Below are 25,249 nucleotides of genomic sequence, written 5' to 3' on the forward strand. Positions count from 1 at the left end.
ACTCGCACGGTTTACCATGTTAACAAATTTATGACACTTTGATGAGAATGCTTTGATATTTTATGATATATGGTTTGTATCTCTAACATTTCTGTTAATGTTTCAGTTTGTTAAGATATCATCAATGGCTGAACAACAAGTCAATGTTCCAGTTGTTAATCTAGAAGGACAGGGGGAACAACAAGCTAATCCTCAAGTGAATCTGGTTAACCCACCTGCTCAGTAAGAGATTCCTCTAGAGAAGGGTGAACTGAACAATCAAGTCGCTCTCTATGACACTACTCTAGAAAGAGGTGACCATTTTACAGAGATTATAGCGTTCCTTCAGCGTTCAAGGATACACACTGCTATTTCTACTCCATGCACGGCCTACTACAGCCATCAAAGAGAATTCTGGAGAAATGCTGTACTTGATGTATCAGAAGATGATGCCAAGATTATTATTAAGGTTCAAAGGAATGAGATCATTGTTTCTAAGACAGTGATAAGGAGGATTTTGGGTTTTAATGACGAGAACTGCTCTCACATGACGATCAGTCGAGAAATAATTCATGGTTTCTTTAAAAGATGTGCTTATTCTGGGTATATTGCTGGCAAATTTCAACGTGTGATCGATGTCTACCATGCCTACCTCAACAGAGAAAGTGATGCTCAAAGCTCAAACCAAGTTCAAGCCAGCTGATCTATGTCGGATACTGTATTGCTAGTTTGTATTTTTGCTTTTGATGATGTAGTTATGCGAGAGAGAGAATCTGGATATGTATTTGATGTTAAACTGATGTTACTTTTGAACTTATATGTATTTCACAGACGTTTACTTTATTGTAATCGATGGTCTAGGTCCTAGGGGGAGTTGTTGATACATTTTATGTAAGTCCCTAGACATCTAACCCACGTCCATTGCAGGTACTACAGCTTACAGGCTACCATGATCGCTCGTTATTATCCTATTTGTGTTTGTATGTGGTTACAGGTACTGCAGGAACGTAATAAGGATGTTTGACTATGTTAGACTTAGTCATACATACGAGTGATGCTGAGCTAAGTCACAAATATAACCTAAATGATATGACACGAGTGAGTGATCACCCGTACAACTTGTAGTGACCCGAACTTTTCCATGTTTATATATATATTAAATGAAATTGTTATTTACATGATTAAGTGTTTCCAACATGTTAAGCAATCAAACTTGTTAAGACTTGATTAATTGAAATAGGTTTCATATAGACAATTGACCACCCAAGTTGACCGGTGATTCACGAACGTTAAAACTTGTAAAAACTATACGATGACATATATATGGTTATATATATAGTTAACATGATTTTATTATAAGTATATATCTCATTAGGTATTTTAACAATGAGTTATATACATAAAAATGAGACTATTAATTTAAGAAACTCGAAAACGATATATATAACGATTATCATTATAACAACGTCTTACTAGGTACATATGAATCATATTAAGATATTGATACACTTGGTTAATTATGTTAAATGATAAGTAAATATATTATTAAGTGTATTAACAATGAAATACATATGTAAAAATAAGACTACTAACTTAATGATTTCGAAACGAGACATATATGTAACGATTATCGTTGTAACGACATTTAACTGTATATATATCATACTAAGATATATTATATATCATAATATCATGATAATATAACAATTTAACATCTCATTTGTTATAATAAATAATGGGTTAACAACATTCAACAAGATCGTTAACCTAAAGGTTTCAAAACAACATTTACATGTAACGACTAACGATGACTTAACGACTCATTTAAAATGTATATACATGTAGTGTTTTAATATGTATTCATACACTTTTGAAAGACTTCAAGACACTTATCAAAATACTTCTACTTAACAAAAATGCTTACAATTACATCCTCGTTCAGTTTCATCAACAATTCTACTCGTATGCACCCGTATTCGTACTCGTACAATACACAGCTTTTAGATGTATGTACTATTGGTATATACACTCCAATGATCAGCTATTAGCAGCCCATGTAAGTCACCTAACACATGTGGGAACCATCATTTGGCAACTAGCATGAAATATCTCATAAAATTACAAAAATATGAGTAATCATTCATGACTTATTTACATGAAAACAAAATTACATATCCTTTATATCTAATCCATACACCAACGACCAAAAACACCTACAAACACTTTCATTCTTCAATTTTCTTCATCTAAGTGATCTCTCTCAAGTTCTATCTTCAAGTTCTAAGTGTTCTTCATAAATTCTACAAGTTCTAGTTACATAAAATCAAGAATACTTTCAAGTTTGCTAGCTCACTTCCAATCTTGTAAGGTGATCATCCAACCTCAAGAAATCTTTGTTTCTTACAGTAATTTATCATTCTAATACAAGGTAATAATCATATTCAAACTTTGGTTCAATTTCTATAACTATAACAATCTTATTTCAAGTGATGATCTTACTTGAACTTGTTTTCGTGTCATGATTCTGCTTCAAGAACTTCGAGCCATCCAAGGATCCGTTGAAGCTAGATCCATTTTTCTCTTTTCCAGTAGGTTTATCCAAGGAACTTAAGGTAGTAATGATGTTCATAACATCATTCGATTCATACATATAAAGCTATCTTATTCGAAGGTTTAAACTTGTAATCACTAGAACATAGTTTAGTTAATTTTAAACTTGTTCGCAAACAAAAGTTAATCCTTCTAAATTGACTTTTAAAATCAACTAAACACATGTTCTATATCTATATTATATGCTAACTTAATGATTTAAAATCTGGAAACACGAAAAACACCGTAAAACCGGATTTACGCCGTCGTAGTAATACCGCGGGTTGTTTTGGGTTAGTTAATTAAAAACTATGATAAACTTTGATTTAAAAGTTGTTATTCTGAGAAAATGATTTTTATTATGAACATGAAACTATATCCAAAAATTATGGTTAAACTCAAAGTGGAAGTATGTTTTCTAAAATGGTCATCTAGACGTCGTTCTTTCGACTGAAATGACTACCTTTACAAAAACGACTTGTAACTTATTTTTCAGACTATAAACCTATACTTTTTCTGTTTATATTCATAAAATAGAGTTCAATATGAAACCATAGCAATTTGATTCACTCAAAACGGATTTAAAATGAAGAAGTTATGGGTAAAACAAGATTGGATAATTTTTCTCATTTTAGCTACGTGAAAATTGGTAACAAATCTATTCCAACCATAACTTAATCAACTTGTATTGTATATTATGTAATCTTGAGATACCATAGACACGTATACAATGTTTCGACCTATCATGTCGACACATCTATATATATTTCGGAACAACCATAGACACTCTATATGTGAATGTTGGAGTTAGCTATACAGGGTTGAGGTTGATTCCAATATATATATAGTTTGAGTTGTGATCAATACTGAGATACGTATACACTGGGTTATGGATTGATTCAAGATAATATTTATCAATTTATTTCTGTACATTTAACTGTGGACAACTAGTTGTAGGTTACTAACGAGGACAGCTGACTTAATAAACTTAAAACATCAAAATATATTAAAAGTGTTGTAAATATATTTTGAACATACTTTGATATATATGTATATATTGTTATAGGTTCGTGAATCAACCAGTGGCCAAGTCTTACTTCCCGACGAAGTAAAAATCTGTGAAAGTGAGTTATAGTCCCACTTTTAAAATCTAATATTTTTGGGATGAGAATACATGCAGGTTTTATAAATGATTTACAAAATAGACACAAGTACGTGAAACTACATTCTATGGTTGAATTATCGAAATCGAATATGCCCCTTTTTATTAAGTCTGGTAATCTAAGAATTAGGGAACAGACACCCTAATTGACACGAATCCTAAAGATAGATCTATTGGGCCTAACAAACCCCATCCAAAGTACCGGATGCTTTAGTACTTCGAAATTTATATCATATCCGAAGGGTGTCCCGGAATGATGGGGATATTCTTATATATGCATCTTGTTAATGTCGGTTACCAGGTGTTCACCATATGAATGATTTTTATCTCTATGTATGGGATGTGTATTGAAATATGAAATCTTGTGGTCTATTATTATGATTTGATATATATAGGTTAAACCTATAACTCACCAACATTTTTGTTGACGTTTTAAGCATGTTTATTCTCAGGTGATTATTAAGAGCTTCCGCTGTCGCATACTTAAATAAGGACGAGATTTGGAGTCCATGCTTGTATGATATTGTGTAAAAACTGCATTCAAGAAACTTATTTTGTTGTAACATATTTGTATTGTAAACCATTATGTAATGGTCGTGTGTAAACAGGATATTTTAGATTATCATTATTTGATAATCTACGTAAAGCTTTTTAAACCTTTATTGATGAAATAAAGGTTATGGTTTGTTTTAAAATGAATGCAGTCTTTGAAAAACGTCTCATATGGAGGTCAAAACCTCGCAACGAAATCAATTAATATGGAACATTTTTAATCAATAAGAACGGGACATTTCAGTTGGTATCCGAGCGTTGGTCTTAGAGAACCGGAATTTTGCATTAGTATGTCTTATCGAGTTTGTTAGGATGCATTAGTGAGTCTAGACTTCGACCGTGTTTACTTGAAAAATGATTGCTTAACAAATTTTGTTGGAAACTATATATTTTTAACATGTGAATATTATGTGATATATTAATCTCTTAACGCGTTTGATATTATGTGATAGATGTCTACCTCTAGAACAAGTCCCATTGACTCACCTAATAATAATGAAGAGTCAAATGTAAATTGGAATGATTCGTGGACTGATTCACATGTTCCCGAAGAGGAACCGGAAGAAGAGTCGGAACCGAAAGAAGAATCGGAACCGGAAGAAGAATCGGAACCGGATGAAGAAATAGAACCGGTGGGGGAAATAATAAAACGGTTAAGTAAAAGAAAATCCTCAACCAACCGACCAAGGTTAATTATGGTCAATGGTGTTTCCGCCAAGGAAGCAAAATATTGGGAGGATTACCAATTCTCCGATGAATCGGATTCCGACGAGAATTCCGATGATGTTATAGAAATTACCCAACTGAATTTAAAAAGGCAAAAGAAAATAATAAGGGAAAGGGCATAAAAATAGAGAAATCTAATTCCAACCCCGATGAACTTTATATGTATCGTCAACCCCCGAAGTCCTTAAGTTGTAACAATGACCCGGGAACCTCTAAACCACCAGGTTTTTCTAAACCAATGTGGATAACGACGGCTCGTATTAGGGGAACATCATATATCCCTAGAAACTTGGCAAAACGAACCAAAACCGAAGAAGAAGAAACAAGCGAGTCGGAATAAGATAGCTGTATTCATGTGGTGTAATATATGTAATATAGTGTGCTTATGCTTTATGATATATGTAAAAATTGCTTGTATTAATAAGTATTTTTTTTTTTTTTTGAATCTAACTCTTGTCTATTTTACAGTATAAAAACACAAAATGGATAGACAACCCAATATTTTAAGAGACCTACCCGGAGACATGATTGATGAAATCTTGTCTAGAGTCGGTCAGAATTCTTCGGCACAACTATTTAAGGCGAAATCAGTTTGTAAGACATTCAAAGAACGTTCCAAGAATACCTTGGTTTATAAAAGGCTTTCGTTCGAAAGATGGGGGATATCACATTGGGAAATCCATAAGTTACGATGTGTTTACTTTGACGCATATATTGCGGGGAACCCAAATGCTATTTTACGCAATGGGTTAAGAAATTATTTTGACTCAATATATCCGAATATTGGACTTCGTGATTTAGAAAAAGCGGCTAACATGCAACATAAAGAAGCATGTTATGCTTACGGATTAGTAATGTTCGCTTCTCACCAAAGTGAGAACAAGAACATCGGCCTACAACTATTAAACAAAACGTTCCCACAAGTGACGGAGTCGGTAATTGGGGTAAGAAATGAGGTTTTTAGATTGTTACGGGACTGTTGGACATTACGTAACCCTCGTCCCTTTGACGACGTTACAACACGCTGTCTTATCAACGGCCATAACGGTTATGTTCCACAAGACCAAGGATGGGAAGTAGTCCTAGTAAAACCAGAATGCATGACTTGTTTCTGGACGTATGAATTACGTGTCTTTATTGCCTTTGCTGAACGACTTGTGTACTAGCTAGAATTATCTTCACAACTATCTTGTATCAAAGTTATTGTGTGCTATATTTCATGCTTTATGTAAAATAAGCGGTATTGTAAGTTTATAAAATATTGTATAAAAGTTTGAACGCGAAATATTATTATAATCAGTTTTTCATATAGAATTGTAGTAGTTGAATTGTATATTAGCTACTAAGTATGAACTTAACGGGTAGGTACTACCCGAATTTAAACTTATAAAACACTAATATGAAGAAAAAGCTTTTATAAATGAGTTCATATTATGCTACGAAATACTATTAACTACTCTTAATATTCTGTATGATTAACTTGTTCCATTTGACTATTTTGAAGGAAATGGCACCGACTACTCGACACACCGTGAATATCAATGAAGAGGAATTCCGTACTTTTCTAGCTTCAAACATAGCCGCAGTACAGGCTGCGCTACATACCAATAATAACCTTGGATCTAGCAGTACAGGAAATCATGTAGGATGCACCTACAAAGAATTCACTGCCTGCAAACCTTTGGAATTTGATGGAACCGAAGGACCGATCGGATTGAAACGGTGGACCGAGAAGGTCGAATCGGTGCTTGCCATAAGTAAGTGTACTGAAGAGGACAAAGTGAAGTACGCTACGCATACCTTCACAGGTTCTGCGTTAACATGGTGGAATACCTATCTAGAGCAAGTGGGACAAGACGATGCGTACGCACTACCGTGGTCAGCATTCAAGCACTTGATGAACGAGAAGTACCGTCCCAGAACCGAGGTCAATAAGCTCAAGACAGAACTTAGAGGGTTACGAACCCAAGGATTTGATATTACCACGTACGAAAGACGATTCACAGAATTGTGTCTATTGTGTCCGGGAGCATTCGAAGATGAGGAAGAGAAGATCGACGCGTTTGTGAAAGGATTACCGGAAAGAATCCAAGAAGATATAAGTTCACACGAGCCCGCCTCCATACAACAGGCATGTAGAATGGCTCACAAGCTAGTGAACCAGATTGAAGAAAGAATTAAAGAACAGACTGCTGAAGAGGCCAATGTGAAGCAAGTCAAAAGAAAGTGGGAGGAAAACGGTGATAAGAATCACCAATACAACAACAACAATTACAACAATAATCGCAACAATTATCCCAACAATCGCAACACCAATCGTAACTACAACAAACGGCCCAACAACAACAACAACAACAACAACAACAACAACAACAACAGCAACTACAACAATCATCCCAACAACAATAATAACCGCAACAACAACAACAACAACAACAATCAGAAGCAGCTATGCCAAAGGTGTGAAAAGTATCACTCGGGGTTCTGCACCAAATTTTGCAACAAGTGTAAAAGAAATGGTCATAGCGCGGTGAAGTGTGAGGTTTACGGACCAGGGGTTAATAGAACAAAAGGAACAAATGGTGTCGGAACGAGTAATGGCGGGGCAAGTAGTGTCGGAGCAAGTTATGCCAATGTAGTTTGTTATAAATGTGGAAAACCGGGCCACATTATTAGAAATTGCCCGAACCAGGAGAACACGAATGGACAAGGCCGCGGAAGAGTTTTCAATATTAATGCGGCAGAGGCACAGGAAGACCCGGAGCTTGTTACGGGTACGTTTCTTATTGACAATAAATCTGCTTACGTTTTATTTGATTCGGGTGCGGATAGAAGCTATATGAGTAGAGATTTTTGTGCTAAATTAAGTTGTCCATTGACGCCTTTGGATAGTAAATTTTTACTCGAATTAGTAAATGGTAAATTAATTTCAGCAGATAATATATGTCGGAATCGAGAAATTAAACTGGTTAGTGAAACATTTAAGACTGATTTGATACCAGTTGAGTTAGGGAGTTTTGATGTGATAATCGGTATGGACTGGTTGAAAGAAGTGAAAGCAGAGATCATTTGTTACAAAAATGCAATTCGCATTATACGAGAAAGAGGAAAACCCTTAATGGTGTACGGAGAAAAGGGCAACACGAAGCTACATCTTATTAGTAATTTGAAGGCACAAAAACTAATAAGAAAAGGTTTCTATGCTGTTCTAGCACACATCGAGAAAGTACAAACTGAAGAAAAGAGCATCAATGATGTTCCCATTGCAAAAGAATTTCCCGATGTATTTTCGAAAGAATTACCGGGATTACCCCCACATCGATCCGTTGAATTTCAAATAGATCTTGTACCAGGAGCTGCACCAATAGCTCGTGCTCCTTATAGACTCGCACCCAGCGAGATGAAAGAACTGCAAAGCCAACTGCAAGAATTATTAGAGCGTGGTTTCATTCGACCAAGCACATCACCGTGGGGAGCTCCTGTTTTGTTTGTCAAGAAGAAAGATGGTACATTCAGGTTGTGTATCGACTACCGAGAGTTGAACAAACTTACCATCAAGAACCGCTACCCACTACCGAGAATCGACGACTTATTTGATCAACTACAAGGCTCGTCTGTTTATTCAAAGATTGACTTACGTTCCGGGTATCATCAAATGCGGGTGAAAGAAGATGATATTCCAAAGACTGCTTTTAGAACACGTTACGGTCATTACGAGTTTATGGTCATGCCGTTTGGTTTAACTAATGCACCTGCTGTGTTCATAGACCTTATGAACCGAGTGTGTGGACCATACCTTGACAAGTTTGTCATTGTTTTCATTGATGACATACTTATTTACTAAAAGAATGACCAAGAACACGGTGAACATTTGAGAAAGGTGTTAGAAGTATTGAGGAAGGAAGAATTGTACGCTAAGTTTTCAAAGTGTGCATTTTGGTTGGAAGAAGTTCAATTCCTCGGTCACATGGTGAACAAAGAAGGTATTAAGGTGGATCCGGCAAAGATAGAAACTGTTGAAAAGTGGGAAACCCCGAAAACTCCGAAACACATACGCCAGTTTTTAGGACTAGCTGGTTACTACAGAAGGTTCATCCAAGACTTTTCCAGAATAGCAAAACCCTTGACTGCATTAACGCATAAAGGGAAGAAATTTGAATGGAATGATGAACAAGAGAAAGCGTTTCAGTTATTGAAGAAAAAGCTAACTACGGCACCTATATTGTCATTGCCTGAAGGGAATGATGATTTTGTGATTTATTTTGACGCATCAAAGCAAGGTCTCGGTTGTGTATTAATGCAACGAACGAAGGTGATTGCTTATGCGTCTAGACAATTGAAGATTCACGAACAAAATTATACGACGCATGATTTGGAATTAGGCGCGGTTGTTTTTGCATTAAAGACTTGGAGACACTACTTATATGGGGTCAAAAGTATTATATATACCGACCACAAAAGTCTTCAACACATATTTAATCAGAAACAACTGAATATGAGGCAGCGTAGGTGGATTGAATTGTTGAATGATTACGACTTTGAGATTCGTTACCACCCGGGGAAGGCAAATGTGGTAGCCGATGCCTTGAGCAGGAAGGATAGAGAACCCATTCGAGTAAAATCTATGAATATAATGATTCATAATAACCTTACTACTCAAATAAAGGAGGCGCAATAAGGAGTTTTAAAAGAGGGAAATTTAAAGGATGAAATACCCAAGGGATCGGAGAAGCATCTTAATATTCGGGAAGACGGAACCCGGTATAGGGCTGAAAGGATTTGGGTACCAAAATTTGGAGATATGAGAGAAATGGTACTTAGAGAAACTCATAAAACCAGATACTCAATACATCCTGGAACGGGGAAGATGTACAAGGATCTCAAGAAACATTTTTGGTGGTCGGGTATGAAAGCCGATGTTGCTAAATATGTAGGAAAATGTTTGGCGTGTTCTAAGGTCAAAGCTGAGCATCAGAAACCATCAGGTCTACTTCAACAACCTGAAATCCCGGAATGGAAATGGGAAAACATTACCATGGATTTCATCACTAAATTGCCAAGGACTACAAGTGATTTTGATACTATTTGGGTAATAGTTGATCGTCTCACCAAATCAGCACACTTCCTGCCAATAAGAGAAGATGACAAGATGGAGAAGTTAGCACGACTGTATTTGAAGGAAGTCGTCTCCAGACATGGAATACCAATCTCTATTATCTCTGATAGGGATGGCAGGTTTATTTCAAGATTCTGGCAGACATTACAGCAAGCATTAGGAACTCGTCTAGACATGAGTACTGCCTATCATCCACAAACTGATGGGCAGAGCGAAAGGACGATACAAACGCTTGAAGACATGCTACGAGCATGTGTTATTGATTTCGGAAACAGTTGGGATCGACATCTACCATTAGCAGAATTTTCCTACAACAACAGCTACCATTCAAGCATTGAGATGGCGCCGTTTAAAGCACTTTATGGTAGAAAGTGCAGGTCTCCAATTTTTTGGAATGAAGTGGGGGATAGACAGATTACGGGTCCGGAGATAATACAAGAAACTACCGAGAAAAACATCCAAATTCAACAAAGATTGAAAACCGCCCAGAGTCGACAAAAGAGCTACACGGACAGTAAAAGAAAAGATATAGAGTTTGAAATTGGAGAAATGGTCATGCTTAAGGTTTCACCTTGGAAAGGCGTTGTTCGATTTGGTAAACGGGGGAAACTAAATCCAAGGTACATTGGACCATTCAAGATTATAGATCGTGTCGGACCAGTAGCTTACCAACTGGAGCTACCTCAACAACTCGCGGCTGTACATAACACTTTCCACGTCTCAAATTTGAAGAAATGTTTTGCTAAAGAAGATCTCACTATTCCGTTGGACAAAATCCAAATCAATGAAAAACTTCAATTCATTGAAGAACCCTTCGAAATAATGGATCGTGAGGTTAAGAGACTTAAACAAAACAAGATACCAATTATTAAGGTTCGATGGAATGCTCGTAGAGGACCCGAGTTCACCTGGGAGCGTGAAGATCAGATGAAGAAGAAATACCCGCATTTATTTCCAGAAGATACGTCAACACCTCCAACTGCTTAAAATTTCGGGACGAAATTTATTTAACGGGTAGGTACTGTAGTGACCCGAACTTTTACATGTTTATATATATATTAAATGAAATTGTTATTTACATGATTAAGTGTTTCCAACATGTTAAGCAATCAAACTTGTTAAGACTTGATTAATTGAAATAGGTTTCATATAGACAATTGACCACCCAAGTTGACCGGTGATTCACGAACGTTAAAACTTGTAAAAACTATACGATGACATATATATGGTTATATATATAGTTAACATGATTTTATTATAAGTATGTATCTCATTAGGTATTTTAACAATGAGTTATATACATAAAAATGAGACTATTAATTTAAGAAACTCGAAAACGATATATATAACGATTATCGTTATAACAACGTCTTACTAGGTACATATGAATCATATTAAGATATTGATACACTTGGTTAATTATGTTAAATGATAATTAAATATATTATTAAGTGTATTAACAATGAAATACATATGTAAAAATAAGACTACTAACTTAATGATTTCGAAACGAGACATATATGTAACGATTATCGTTGTAACGACATTTAACGGTATATATATCATACTAAGATATATTATATATCATAATATCATGATAATATAACAATTTAACATCTCATTTGTTATAATAAATAATGGGTTAACAACATTCAACAAGATCGTTAACCTAAAGGTTTCAAAACAACATTTACATGTAACGACTAACGATGACTTAACGACTCATTTAAAATGTATATACATGTAGTGTTTTAATATGTATTCATACACTTTTGAAAGACTTCAAGACACTTATCAAAATACTTCTACTTAACAAAAATGCTTACAATTACATCCTCGTTCAGTTTCATCAACAATTCTACTCGTATGCACCCGTATTCGTACTCGTACAATACACAGCTTTTAGATGTATGTACTATTGGTATATACAATCTAATGATCAGCTATTATCAGCCCATGTGAGTCACCTAACACATGTGGGAACCATCATTTGGAAACTAGCATGAAATATCTCATAAAATTACAAAAATATGAGTAATCATTCATGACTTATTTACATGAAAACAAAATTACATATCCTTTATATCTAATCCATACACCAATGACCAAAAACACCTACAAACACTTTCATTCTTCAATTTTCTTCATCTAAGTGATCTCTCTCAAGTTCTATCTTCAAGTTCTAAGTGTTCTTCATAAATTCTACAAGTTCTAGTTACATAAAATCAAGAATACTTTCAAGTTTGCTAGCTCACTTCCAATCTTGTAAGCTGATCATCCAACCTCAAGAAATCTTTGTTTCTTACAGTAAGTTATCATTCTAATACAAGGTAATAATCATATTCAAACTTTGGTTCAATTTCTATAACTATAACAATCTTATTTCAAGTGATGATCTTACTTGAACTTGTTTTCGTGTCATGATTCTGCTTCAAGAACTTCGAGCCATCCAAGGATCCGTTGAAGCTAGATCCATTTTTCTCTTTTCCAGTAGGTTTATCCAAGGAACTTAAGGTAGTAATGATGTTCATAACATCATTCGATTCATACATATAAAGCTATCTTATTCGAAGGTTTAAACTTGTAATCACTAGAACATAGTTTAGTTAATTCTAAACTTGTTCGCAAACAAAAGTTAATCCTTCTAACTTGACTTTTAAAATCAACTAAACACATGTTCTATATCTATATGATATGCTAACTTAATGATTTAAAACCTGGAAACACGAAAAACACCGTAAAACCGGATTTACGCCGTCGTAGTAACACTGCGGGCTGTTTTGGGTTAGTTAATTAAAAACTATGATAAACTTTGATTTAAAAGTTGTTATTCTGAGAAAATGATTTTTATTATGAACATAAAACTATATCCAAAAATTATGGTTAAACTCAAAGTGGAAGTATGTTCTCTAAAATGGTCATCTAGACGTCGTTCTTTCGACTGAAATGACTACCTTTACAAAAACGACTTGTAACTTATTTTTCAGACTATAAACCTATACTTTTTCTGTTTAGATTCATAAAATAGAGTTCAATATGAAACCATAGCAATTTGATTCACTCAAAACGGATTTAAAATGAAGAAGTTATGGGTAAAACAAGATTGGATAATTTTTCTCATTTTAGCTACGTGAAAATTGGTAACAAAACTATTCCAACCATAACTTAATCAACTTGTATTGTATATTATGTAATCTTGAGATATCATAGACACGTATACAATGTTTCGACCTATCATGTCGACACATCTATATATATTTCGGAACAACCATAGACACTCTATATGTGAATGTTGGAGTTAGCTATACAGGGTTGAGGTTGATTCCAAAATATATATAGTTTGAGTTGTGATCAATACTGAGATACGTATACACTGGGTCGTGGATTGATTCAAGATAATATTTATCGATTTATTTCTGTACATTTAACTGTGGACAACTAGTTGTAGGTTACTAACGAGGACAGCTGACTTAATAAACTTAAAACATCAAAATATATTAAAAGTGTTGTAAATATATTTTGAACATACTTTGATATATATGTATATATTGTTATAGGTTCGTGAATCAACCAGTGGCCAAGTCTTACTTCCCGACGAAGTAACAATCTGTGAAAGTGAGTTATAGTCCCACTTTTAAAATCTAATATTTTTGGGATGAGAATACATGTAGGTTTTATAAATGATTTACAAAATAGACACAAGTACGTGAAACTACATTCTATGGTTGAATTATCGAAATCGAATATGCCCCTTTTTATTAAGTCTGGTAATCTAAGAATTAGGGAACAGACACCCTAATTGACCCGAATCCTAAAGATAGATCTATTGGGCCTAACAAACCCCATCCAAAGTACCGGATGCTTTAGTACTTCGAAATTTATATCATATCCGAAGGGTGTCCCGGAATGATGGGGATATTCTTATATATGCATCTTGTTAATGTCGGTTACCAGGTGTTCACCATATGAATGATTTTTATCTCTATGTATGGGATGTGTATTGAAATATGAAATCTTGTGGTCTATTATTATGATTTGATATATATAGGTTAAACCTATAACTCACCAACATTTTTGTTGACGTTTTAAGCATGTTTATTCTCAGGTGATTATTAAGAGCTTCCACTGTCGCATACTTAAATAAGGACGAGATTTGGAGTCCATGCTTGTATGATATTGTGTAAAAGCTGCATTCAAGAAACTTATTTTGTTGTAACATATTTGTATTGTAAACCATTATGTAATGGTCGTGTGTAAACAGGATATTTTAGATTATCATTATTTGATAATCTACGTAAAGCTTTTTAAACCTTTATTGATGAAATAAAGGTTATGGTTTGTTTTAAAATGAATGCAGTCTTTGAAAAACGTCTCATATAGAGGTCAAAACCTCGCAACGAAATCAATTAATATGGAACGTTTTTAATCAATAAGAACGGGACATTTCACGACTGAGGAAGCCAACTCGTACGAGTGATGGATGACTCGCACGGGTGAGTCAACAGCAGGGGTATATAAGTGTTATGTTCTTCATTTTAGATTAAGCCTCTCATTTTACACACACGTCACTCAGATCTGGTTTGCCTTATCCGATTCTCTCTCAACCCAAATCACTCAAGAGGTGAATAACAACTCTAGATGTTAATCTAATCACAATCTATTTGTGGTTTGACTAAATTAATCCCAAAAAGCTTCACATATTCACTAGTTATGGTTTGATTCACTAATTCCGCCTTTGTATGAATTAAACCTGTTGATTTCGAAGTTCCTAGTCATGTTTCATCAACACTCATGCTTAACAATCGAAAAGTTTGACGGTATAAGATTATTAGTCGCCTTTAGAAAACCCTAATTATCTAAAATATAAAAAACCAAAATTATTAATATTATACTATTATTTTCTGTAGAACCCATGACAAACTGAACCGACTACGAAGAAGACTCGGAAGATATCTATCCTCTACCAACTTTGGAAACCGGAGAAGTTATCGTCTATAAAATCCAAAAGATAACAACAGTTTCATCAAAAATGGATCTAAACCCTAACGAGTCTCGTCAGAAGCCTCCAGTTTTTGATTCTTGTAGCCCAAGAGGCCGGACAACTTTGTCTAACAAGAAGATTTCATTACTTTTAGAGAAATTTTATCAAACGAAACAGGATTCGACCTTTTTCATGATCTAAAAGGGAGGTTCAGTCTCAATGAACTCCTGCATATGGAAGATGAAATACGGGAAGAATATCCAACCTTTTTTCGATATCCGTTTTTGTTAAAGTATGATTCCAAGAAGGAATGTTAAATTGATAACTCAGACGCTCCTTTCATCGGAAATCTGCTAAATCCGAAATGAAGACTAGATGTTTACCGTAATTTCGTCAGACATCTTTACATCTCAGATTTTCCATTCTCGAAACGTCAATTACAAGAAATACACAATTTGCGTAATCATGTACGTTCCCTCCACAAACTCTCAAAAGAATGTGGGGAAGAAACCTTTTTCAAGTATCGTGATGAAGAAATCGACACAAAAGATGACCTAAAAATATTCGTGAATTGTTTGTCATATATCAAAGATGAAGAATTCTCACCGATTCGTCTTAATCGATATGTTGTAATGATGGTCGCGGAATTAGAGTATTGGATTGAAAAAGAAGTTCCTAACCCCATTTCAAAATATGGAGATCGAGATTATTTCTATTTTGATCCTGCGTCATTCCTTATTCAAAAGTTGACAGAAGTATTTCCGGATTTAACCAAAGAAAGAATAGAGGCGAATTTCTTTGAAAAGAGAAAGGGAATCTGTTCCAAATTCGTGCGAATCTTGACTACGTTGAAATTTCCATTTACTACCCCTCAACAATCACTTATCCACAAAAAATCCGAAACTTTCAAATTAACTAGTGGAGACCCCGATTCTGAGGAAGACTATGAATTTCAAACCGTAGTTTACAAACTTCTGAACGATCTAAATTTTAAAGACGACGGACCAAGGGATGGAATATCGAATATCAAGAAGGTTAGAAGGGCATTTGTTCAATTTATGGATGATATCGAGGATCTTCATAAACGCGAATGTCAGCTTTTGAGTGAATTCGAAAGATTCATCCCGCTGATTTGCTTTGGACGGTCAAAGAATCCCTGAACATCTCTTTCATGAAACGTCACTTTTTGCGATTAGTTGTAGGCTCGTCATAATTATTGTAATCGCTTATTTTGCGAATAACATTTTCGTGTAATAAATTTAAATAAATATAATATAAATAATACTAGTTATTTTATAAATATAATATATAAACTTAAAATGAAAAACAAATAAAAAATGGGCCGGATTAAAAAAAACCCAAGCCCAACCGATAAGCCCAAGTCAGTCAGAAAAAAATGGCTGGCCAAGTCTTTAGCAGGCCGCGGACGGCTGGCCATAAGACTGGCAGCCCGTTTTTTTCACCTCATGAGTGCAATTTATACCCACTTTTTCTTTTTCTTTCTCCTTCCTTCTTCCTCCCACACCTTTGGCCAAACTTGAGTCCACCATCACCATTTCGCCAATTTTGCACCAAATCGGACCATTCGAAGGCCAAAACTTGTTCTATTCATCCCTCTAAACTCATTTCTTCAATCGATTTCCTCAAACAAGGTATAAATCTCGTTAAAATTCATCCCTCTATGATTTTGTGATTTTATGCTTGTTTATATGCTTAGGAACTCTTAGGATGATAATGTGATTGCGAAATGCTAGTTCTTAGGACCAATTGATGCTTTGATAGGATAAGCTCTTTGAATTGGTTGACTAGTGTTGACTTGGACAAAATGGGTCGGGTTTTTAAACAATGTAGTATGATTGTTGCCCGTAGATATAACCTATTGATCTTTTGGAAAAATAAAATCACTCTTAAAATAGGTTTAAACGTCATTTTCCAAATTTTGGAAAATTAGTCAAAATCGTACGAAACATGCTTTTTGGTCAAACCTAATGCTAAAACATTTTTAAAACTTAAGATATTCTAGAAAATTGTTACTTTTGACTAAATCTTTGAGTCCAAAACAAACTTGGAATTGGAGTCATTGATTTTTTCAAAAATGTACGTTTTGTCATTTTAATTTTAAAATACTTTTTCAATAAAAACCATATAAAGCACGTATATGACTAAAAGTTTGGTAACAAGGTAATTTTTAAATTATATTTGATTTTTGCAAGCTTGAAACCAAATCTTTTCCAAAAAATTTCCTTATTACGACCAAAAAGCTATATGAATTATTTTTAGCTAATATTTATACAATCACGGACGGGTATGTATCGAATGTTAGTTAAGATTTTCATTATAGGTTCTTTTGTATTATGATGGGACATTTTTCTCTAATTATATCGCGTTTAGGTATATGGAAAAGTACATTTTTAAAGCTCTTATTTTGAATTTTTTTCGGAAATTGGTTTATATCGCTTTTCTGTATAACTAATATATTTGTTATGAAATATTGGGAATATCATTTACATCTCAATTGTATTTTTTCAGGATGCCTCAGTTCACTTTAAGGGATAACGAGGACTTACCAATAAGACTTCACCACCTAAATAGTGCAGCTATGTTAGAACCGTTATTCCGAAAATGGATAAACAAGAAATGGGGCCACTTTAAGATTATCGATTGGGATATAATGGAAAACTGTGGATGGGCGGATGACTTAAGAGAAGTGCTAGAATTCACCATGGGCAATCAGCTTTACGATCTGTGGACACGTCTAATCAGTATAGATGATGAAATGCCCCGTTCATATCGATTATAAACGTTACATAATAATTGATTTCATTGTGAGGTATTTGACCTCTAAATGATACATTTTACAAACATTGCATTCGTTTTTAAAAGACAACTTTCATTACAACAAAAATTGACAGGCATGCGTAGCATTTCATAATATATCCAAACTATAAATGACTTAATATGTCATTTACTTAATAATAATTTTTATTGAACTCAACGACTTGAATGCAACGTCTTTTGAAATATGCCATGAATGACTCCAAGTAATATCTTTAAAATGAGCAAATGCACAGTGAAAGATTTCTTTAATACCTGAGAATAAACATACTTAAAAGTGTCAACCAAAAGGTTGGTGAGTTCATTAGTTTATCGTAATCAATCATTTCCATAATTTTAATAGACCACAAGATTTTCATAGTTATAAACAGAACCTCTCGTCTGCATAAAGATAAAATCATTCATATAAATTGAACACCTGGTAACCAACATTAACTTTAATGCATAGAATATCCCCAAATAGAAAATCTCGTCTGTATAATATAAACCTCGAAGTACTAAAGCCATCCATAACCTGAATGGGGGTTGTTAGGCCCAATAGATCTATCTTTAGGATTCGCGTCAATTAGGAACAGAACCTCTCACCTGTTTCCTAATTCTTAGGTTACCAAGCTAAAAGGGGCGATATTCGGTCTAATAATCCAACCATAGAATGTAGTTTTGAGTTCTTGTGTCTATTTCGTCAAACATTTATAAAATCAGCGCATGTATTCTCAGTCCCAAAAAATATATATTGCAAAAGCATTTAAAAAGGGAGCAAATGAAACTCACAATACTGTATTTCGTAGTAATTATGTAAATGATGGCACTGAACAAGTGCAGGATTGGCCTCGGATTCACGAACCTATATTAAGTATATATATTTATATGTTAGTCAATATCTGTCTAACAATTTAGGTCAAGTCGTAGTGTATCACAATCCTAATGCTCGAGACTGATATGCAAAAAGTCAACAAAAGTCAACTTGTCCCAAAATGACTTCCAAAATCTATACATGTTTGTTATATAGCAGTTTTATATATTTAAATAAATTTATTAGATTTTATTAAAGTAAATAATACAAGTCATTTATTAATAAAAATTTATATATGATAAAAATATACTTTTATATATCTCAAGTAATAAAATTTATAAAGTTCACTTAATATTATAAAAATATAGTGGTATGGTATTATTAATGTAATTATATTACGTGTGGTAAAATTATCTTTGTGTTACATATTTATTTGAGAAAATAATATTGATAATAATAATAGTGAGTAAAAAGTTGTATTATTTTGTAATAAATATAAAAATTATTATTATTCTACTAATAATAATAATAATAATAATAATAATAATAATAATAATAATAATAATAATAATAATAATAACAATATTTATATTTACTAATGATGATATTAATTATAATAAAATGATAATTCTAATCATGATAACGATACTTTTTAATATTAACTGTAATAATAATATTTTATATAAAAATAATAATTCTAATCAAAATGATAATTTTTAATAATAATAATACTAAAATGATAATAATAATGATATTTTATAATAACAACGATATTTCTATTAAAAATGATAATTTTAATAAAAATGATAGTTTTAATATTAATGATATTTTTAATAATAATACTAAAATTAGTGATAATTCAATTGACCATATCTTTTAATCCGTTCATCGAAACTATACGATTTCTAAATGAAAAGTTATTAATTTTTCGCTAGCATTCTAATGACATGCATATCATATACCGTATCTCAGTAGCATATGTATTAAATTCGTGATTTATCATAAACTATTTAATGACAAAATTAAGCATACAAGCATGCATAATCAAATATACTCGAGCACTAGTCAGAGATACACTATTAATATATAACAAATAAGATATGAATGCTCACGTATCAATATAGTGATTCAATATTGCAGGAAAGTACGTAGACGCAACGAAAATGATAAACACTAGATTGACCTCACGAGCATACCCCCGAACAATACCCATAACCTCCATAGCTATAACCCATAATTTCCTTAGCTCTATTCCGCTCGAAAAATACGTTTGAAATAACTTGCCCATAACCCGGTTTGAAAACATGCGAGCAGAACCTCGTCGTAATATTTTATGTATATACTAATAATAATAATAATACTCCTAATTAGAAGATTAATAATAATATTAATCTTAATAATAATAATAATAATAATAAGAATAATAATAAATATAATATATATATATATAGAGAGATTTAGAGACTGAAAGATAGATGTGAATGAATTCGAGAGAAAAACTGCGAGCTTTATAGAACCTGACCTGCCTCCCCTTGCTATGCGATCGCATGGGATTATAGGGGCACAACCATGCGATCGCATGGCCCCTTTGTCTAGCACTCAATCTTGTTTAACTCGTGGGAGGTCGTGGTTTTATTATAATATATTTAATTTATATAATTAATTATATATTATATTATATTTAGTTCCGATGACTCATACGCTTACGCTCAACTTATGTCCTGGTTCCGGTTTCTCGAATGTCCTTTCATACGCTTAGAAAACTGGCACTTTACGTTTCGTGACTCGTACTCTTGTCAAAATATAGACTTAGATTATCAATAAACTATATCACTCAAAATGTAACTTGAACGTTCGAGCATTGGGTCATTTGCTTCTATAAATCATCGTCTCGTTATTTATTAATATATATTAAATAATATTATTAAAAATCTTTATTATGAGAAAGATAAGTATAATCAATTTGTTATATAACTAATTAATATTATATTTTGTCACGTTATATAATATATATATTAGCATTTAGAATTTTTTTTTTTTTTTTTTTTTTTGGATATACTCTGTAAATATATTGAATAAAAATGTTACAATGAATCAAAACCGGCACTAGGACATGTCCCTAAGCCGAAACAACCAAAGGACCAATAAACTAACCAACCTGCGAACTACAAAACATTACACGGGACCATAAAACAAACTACACAAATTATGGAACTTTCCAATCCGCTTTCATCTCTTACACTTGCCTAGAATTTTTCCATTTAATGGACATTATTTTCAGCCTCACCGTAGAATAGATATCTTCAAACACTTGAGCACATGATTTAGACTTCTTGTTAAACAACCTAGCATTTCTTTCTCTCCAAATGCCATAAACAGTAGCTCCAAAAATAAGCTTCGCAGTAATTACCTCAGCCTTATTCTTGGATGTGATAGGGTTTAACACATCAACCACATCCTTCCATGAAACAAAGTCTAAATTTATACGACTAAGTTTTACCAGTAACTTCCATACTTGAGTAGAAAAAGGGCACTCAAAAAATAGGTGGCTATGGGAATCTGGACCTTGCAAACAAAATGGACAAACTTGAGGAATATTGCTACCAACCTCCCATGCTTTCAACCTATCTTGGGTTTTCAATCTTTCACCCATCAATAGCCATACCAAGAATGAATGTTTAGGAATACATTTTACATACCAAACTGTAGAAAACCATTGTACGTTTTCTGCTCTATTGCGAAAGACGTGCCATGCCAGATTAACACTAAACTCGTGAAGGTCACCTTCATAACTTCTCCATTTCAAAATATCCAGACTTTGTTGCAGTGTAGGGAAAGTAATATGTTGTAATTGTGGGAACAAGTCACCCCAACTATTAGGCCTGATCCAACCTTCAATCCCCACCAAGTCACGCACAACTGTGTTATGGGTAAAACCTGCACTATGAATAGCACGATTGGAAATAAACTTTACAAGAGGATCCACATCTATCCAACAATCATTCCACGCTGAGATTGATTCTCCATCTCCTATTTTAAAAATAAATCGATCCCAAACCTTGTCACATATAGCCAATAGTTTACGCCAACCAACACTAGACCCTGATATAGGCGGTGCCTCCCAGAAACTCGTTCCTTTGAGACGATATTCATGAATCCAACGAACCCACAAAGATTGTTTACAAGTAAATAAACGCAAAATGTGAGTGGTCATAAGCACCATATTCCAATCATGTAACCTCTTGATACCTAAACCTCCTTCTTCTTTGGGAAGACACACCCCTGACGATTTCACTTTAGCTTTCCCACGTTTAAATTCTCCTTGACACCATAGAGAACCATGCATAAGAGCCTCGATTTCCTTTATGATAGCCCGCGGAAGAATGATAATGGATTGCCAATAAACTTGCATAGAAGTGATGACCGAAGTAATCAATTGAACCCTCCCAGCAAAAGATAAAAACCTGTTCTTCCATTCTTTAATTTTACATCTCACACGATCAACAAGTACCTTACAATCACGATGAAAAAGCTAGAAGAAACTAAAGGCAACCCTGAGTATTTCATCGGTAACTTTCCTTCTTCAAAGGGTAGAATATTAAGGATTACATTTTTAATAATTAGTGCCACATTAGAGAAATAAGCTGTACTTTTCGCCAAACTTGGAATCAAACCAGAACATAACTTGAACTCCTCCAACGACTTAGATATCACGCGGACATATTCTGTATTAGCATGGGAAAATAAAAACAAGTCGTCTGCAAAACATACATTAACAATACCCAGGCACTCACACTTGGGGTGGAACCTAAATCCTCCAGAATTCTGAACATTACGATGAAGCATTAATGTAAGGACCTCCATAACTAGGGTAAATAAATAAGGTGACATCGGGTCTCCCTGCCTAAAACCCCTCTTACCCTTAAAGAACCCATGTAAATGGCCATTAGTGGATAGAGAAAATGATGTCGTCGTTACACATGTCATAATCCACTTAATCATCACCGTTGGATACCCAAACAGCCGTAGGATATTCTCAAGGAACTCCCAATCGACAGTGTCATACGCCTTTTGAATATCCACCTTGAACGCACATCTAGCAATGCCTCTCTCTGTATGATAATTCTTCATAATCTCCTGCGTCAACAGCACGTTATCTGATATTCGACGCCCCGGAATGAAAGCCGACTGATTAATACTAACTACATCCTCCAAGCTACTCTTAATGCGCTTAGTAATAATCTTACTAATGCATTTATAGAGCACGTTACAACATGAGATCGGCCTGTAATCTGTAACTGTAGAAGGCATTGATACCTTTGGGATAAGAGCAATAACAGTATGATTTATCTCTTATAAAATCTTCCCATTCTGAAAGAACTAAAAAACCGCCTTCGTCACATCCTCACTAACAATATCCCATGCCACCTTATAAAACTCGGAATTAAATCCATCGGGCCCTGGGGATTTATCAATACCTATGTCAAACATTGCCTCTTTTACCTCAGCTTCCGTAACCTGCCTTGACATAGAAATCACATTCTGGTCCGAGACCTTTTTAGTAAAAAGCATATCCGGATGCTCAATAGGCTGGACATGATGCGCTGAACCCAAAAATAATTCATAATGTTCCACAAATCGTTTTGGAACATCGCTACCTTCAATAACAGTACCATCCTCGTTAACAATAGAGTGAATATGAGCTCTATGAGTGCGCCCTTTTACCACACTATGAAAATATTGCGAGTTAAAATCCCCGACATGCAACCACTCGATCTTTGCCTTTTGCTTAAGAAATAACTCTTCTTCAAGGACAGCCGCATTAAAATCTCTAAGAGCATTACCTACAGCTTCACGCAAGTCTTGACAATTCGGGTTGGCATCTAAAAGTTGTTGAGCCGCATCCAACCTACCACATAAAGAAACCACCCTATCATGAAGGTTACCTTTACTCTACGCTAGCTTACGAAGAGGCTTCTCTAGACCACGTAACCTTTTCAGCACTTGGTACATACGACATCCATAAACCTCCACGCTCCATCCATTCGAAACCACATCCCGAAAGCTGTCATGTTTAGTAACAAAATTACTAAAATTAAATGGTCTGACCCGGTTCATTACACATGAATCTAGTTTCAAGATTGCCGGACAGTGATTCGAATTGCTATACGGATGAAAAACCACGTGCACGTTAGGAAACTCTTGTACTAGAGCTTCGTTAGCCATGACCCGTCAATCTTCTTTAGAATACCCGAAGAAGATTGCGGCCATTGGTTCCATGTGAACTGAAAGCCCGAGTAATTAACATCCGATAAGCATGCCTCATCCACACAATCTTGGAATTCTCGCATACTAATGGTCATGCTGGAAGCACCACTAGTTGATTCTTCCATCCATAATGATGCATTAAAATCCCCCATAACCACCCATGAATGATTACCAACAAAACCTTTATGCATACATAAATCCCTCCAGAGAGCCCTCCTTTGAATATAATAATTGTATCCATAAACAAACGACACAAACAACTGCTTACCATCCATTAACGATTTAACTAAACAATGAACAACTTGGTCAGTTAAAGCCACAACCATAATATCAACCACATCAGGATCCCACCCTACGATAACACGGGTACCACCCTGAAAAAATCTACTATTAGACGTCCAATGCCATCTAGGAAACACAACATCACATATGGAGCTTAATCTATTCCGTAGCACATGCGACTCAGCAATAGCACAAATACTCAACTTATTAGCCAAAACCACATCTTTAACCTCGTTTTGTTTGGGGACACGATTAAGACCCCGTATATTCCATGATGATAGATTAATCATTAGAACCCATTTTACCGGGAGTGCTTGCCCTCTCAGGATACTTTCTAGCCATGAAATTCTCAGTTTCATTATTATCATTTTCGACATCACTATCACCAAAGTGAATATGCTCACCTCCACCATCATGTAGATCCTGCTCATCTTCATTTAAACCATTAAGAACATAATATGAGTTTGCAATATTCAACTTTTTTGTGCTACTCCTCCCTGCCTCATTCCTTGGTTTTTGTGCATTAGTATCACCCCCTGCCCAAGAGATTTAGGTCTGTACACCTGTTTTAGCTTTTGTATACCCACATGAACACCCTCTCTAAATTTTCCATGCAAATTAACTGTAGATACTTTTTTGCTCGCGTCTTGAAACCCTTCAGCGTCTATCTTTTTCTTTTCTTCCATAACAGTAGTATTAAGAGGACACTGCACGTGTGTGTGGACAAATATCTTGCATCCGGAACAACGTGGCGGTTTCCATTCATACAAAATCCTTACTTGATCCAGTGTACGCCCACTTTCGGTTAAACTAGGCGTTGCCACTTTGAGCACCTCTTTTAACTCCACCTCTGATGACACTTCTATCATGGCACGTGCATAGTTTGGTCTTCCCCATGATTCCATGCACATCATGCTCGTGTATGAATCTAACATCATAGGATGACCAACCTTTGAGGCAATAGCA

At 34.5% G+C, this 25,249-nt stretch overlaps 1 protein-coding gene across 1 annotated transcript; it reads right to left on the minus strand.

The window, feature by feature from the left end:
- Window positions 1–23,113: 23,113 nt before the first annotated feature.
- Window positions 23,114–24,714, minus strand: LOC139849306 (uncharacterized). Its single transcript, XM_071838966.1, has 3 exons — window positions 24,055–24,714; window positions 23,701–23,798; window positions 23,114–23,642 (listed from the first exon to the last, which is right to left on the minus strand). The coding sequence occupies exons 1-3, from the start codon at window positions 24,712–24,714 to the stop codon at window positions 23,114–23,116; spliced, it is 1,287 nt and encodes a 428-aa protein (XP_071695067.1).
- Window positions 24,715–25,249: the final 535 nt, after the last annotated feature.

The sequence above is a fragment of the Rutidosis leptorrhynchoides genome, chromosome 5, assembly GCF_046630445.1.
Source record: "Rutidosis leptorrhynchoides isolate AG116_Rl617_1_P2 chromosome 5, CSIRO_AGI_Rlap_v1, whole genome shotgun sequence".
Taxonomy (NCBI): Eukaryota; Viridiplantae; Streptophyta; class Magnoliopsida; order Asterales; family Asteraceae; genus Rutidosis; species Rutidosis leptorrhynchoides.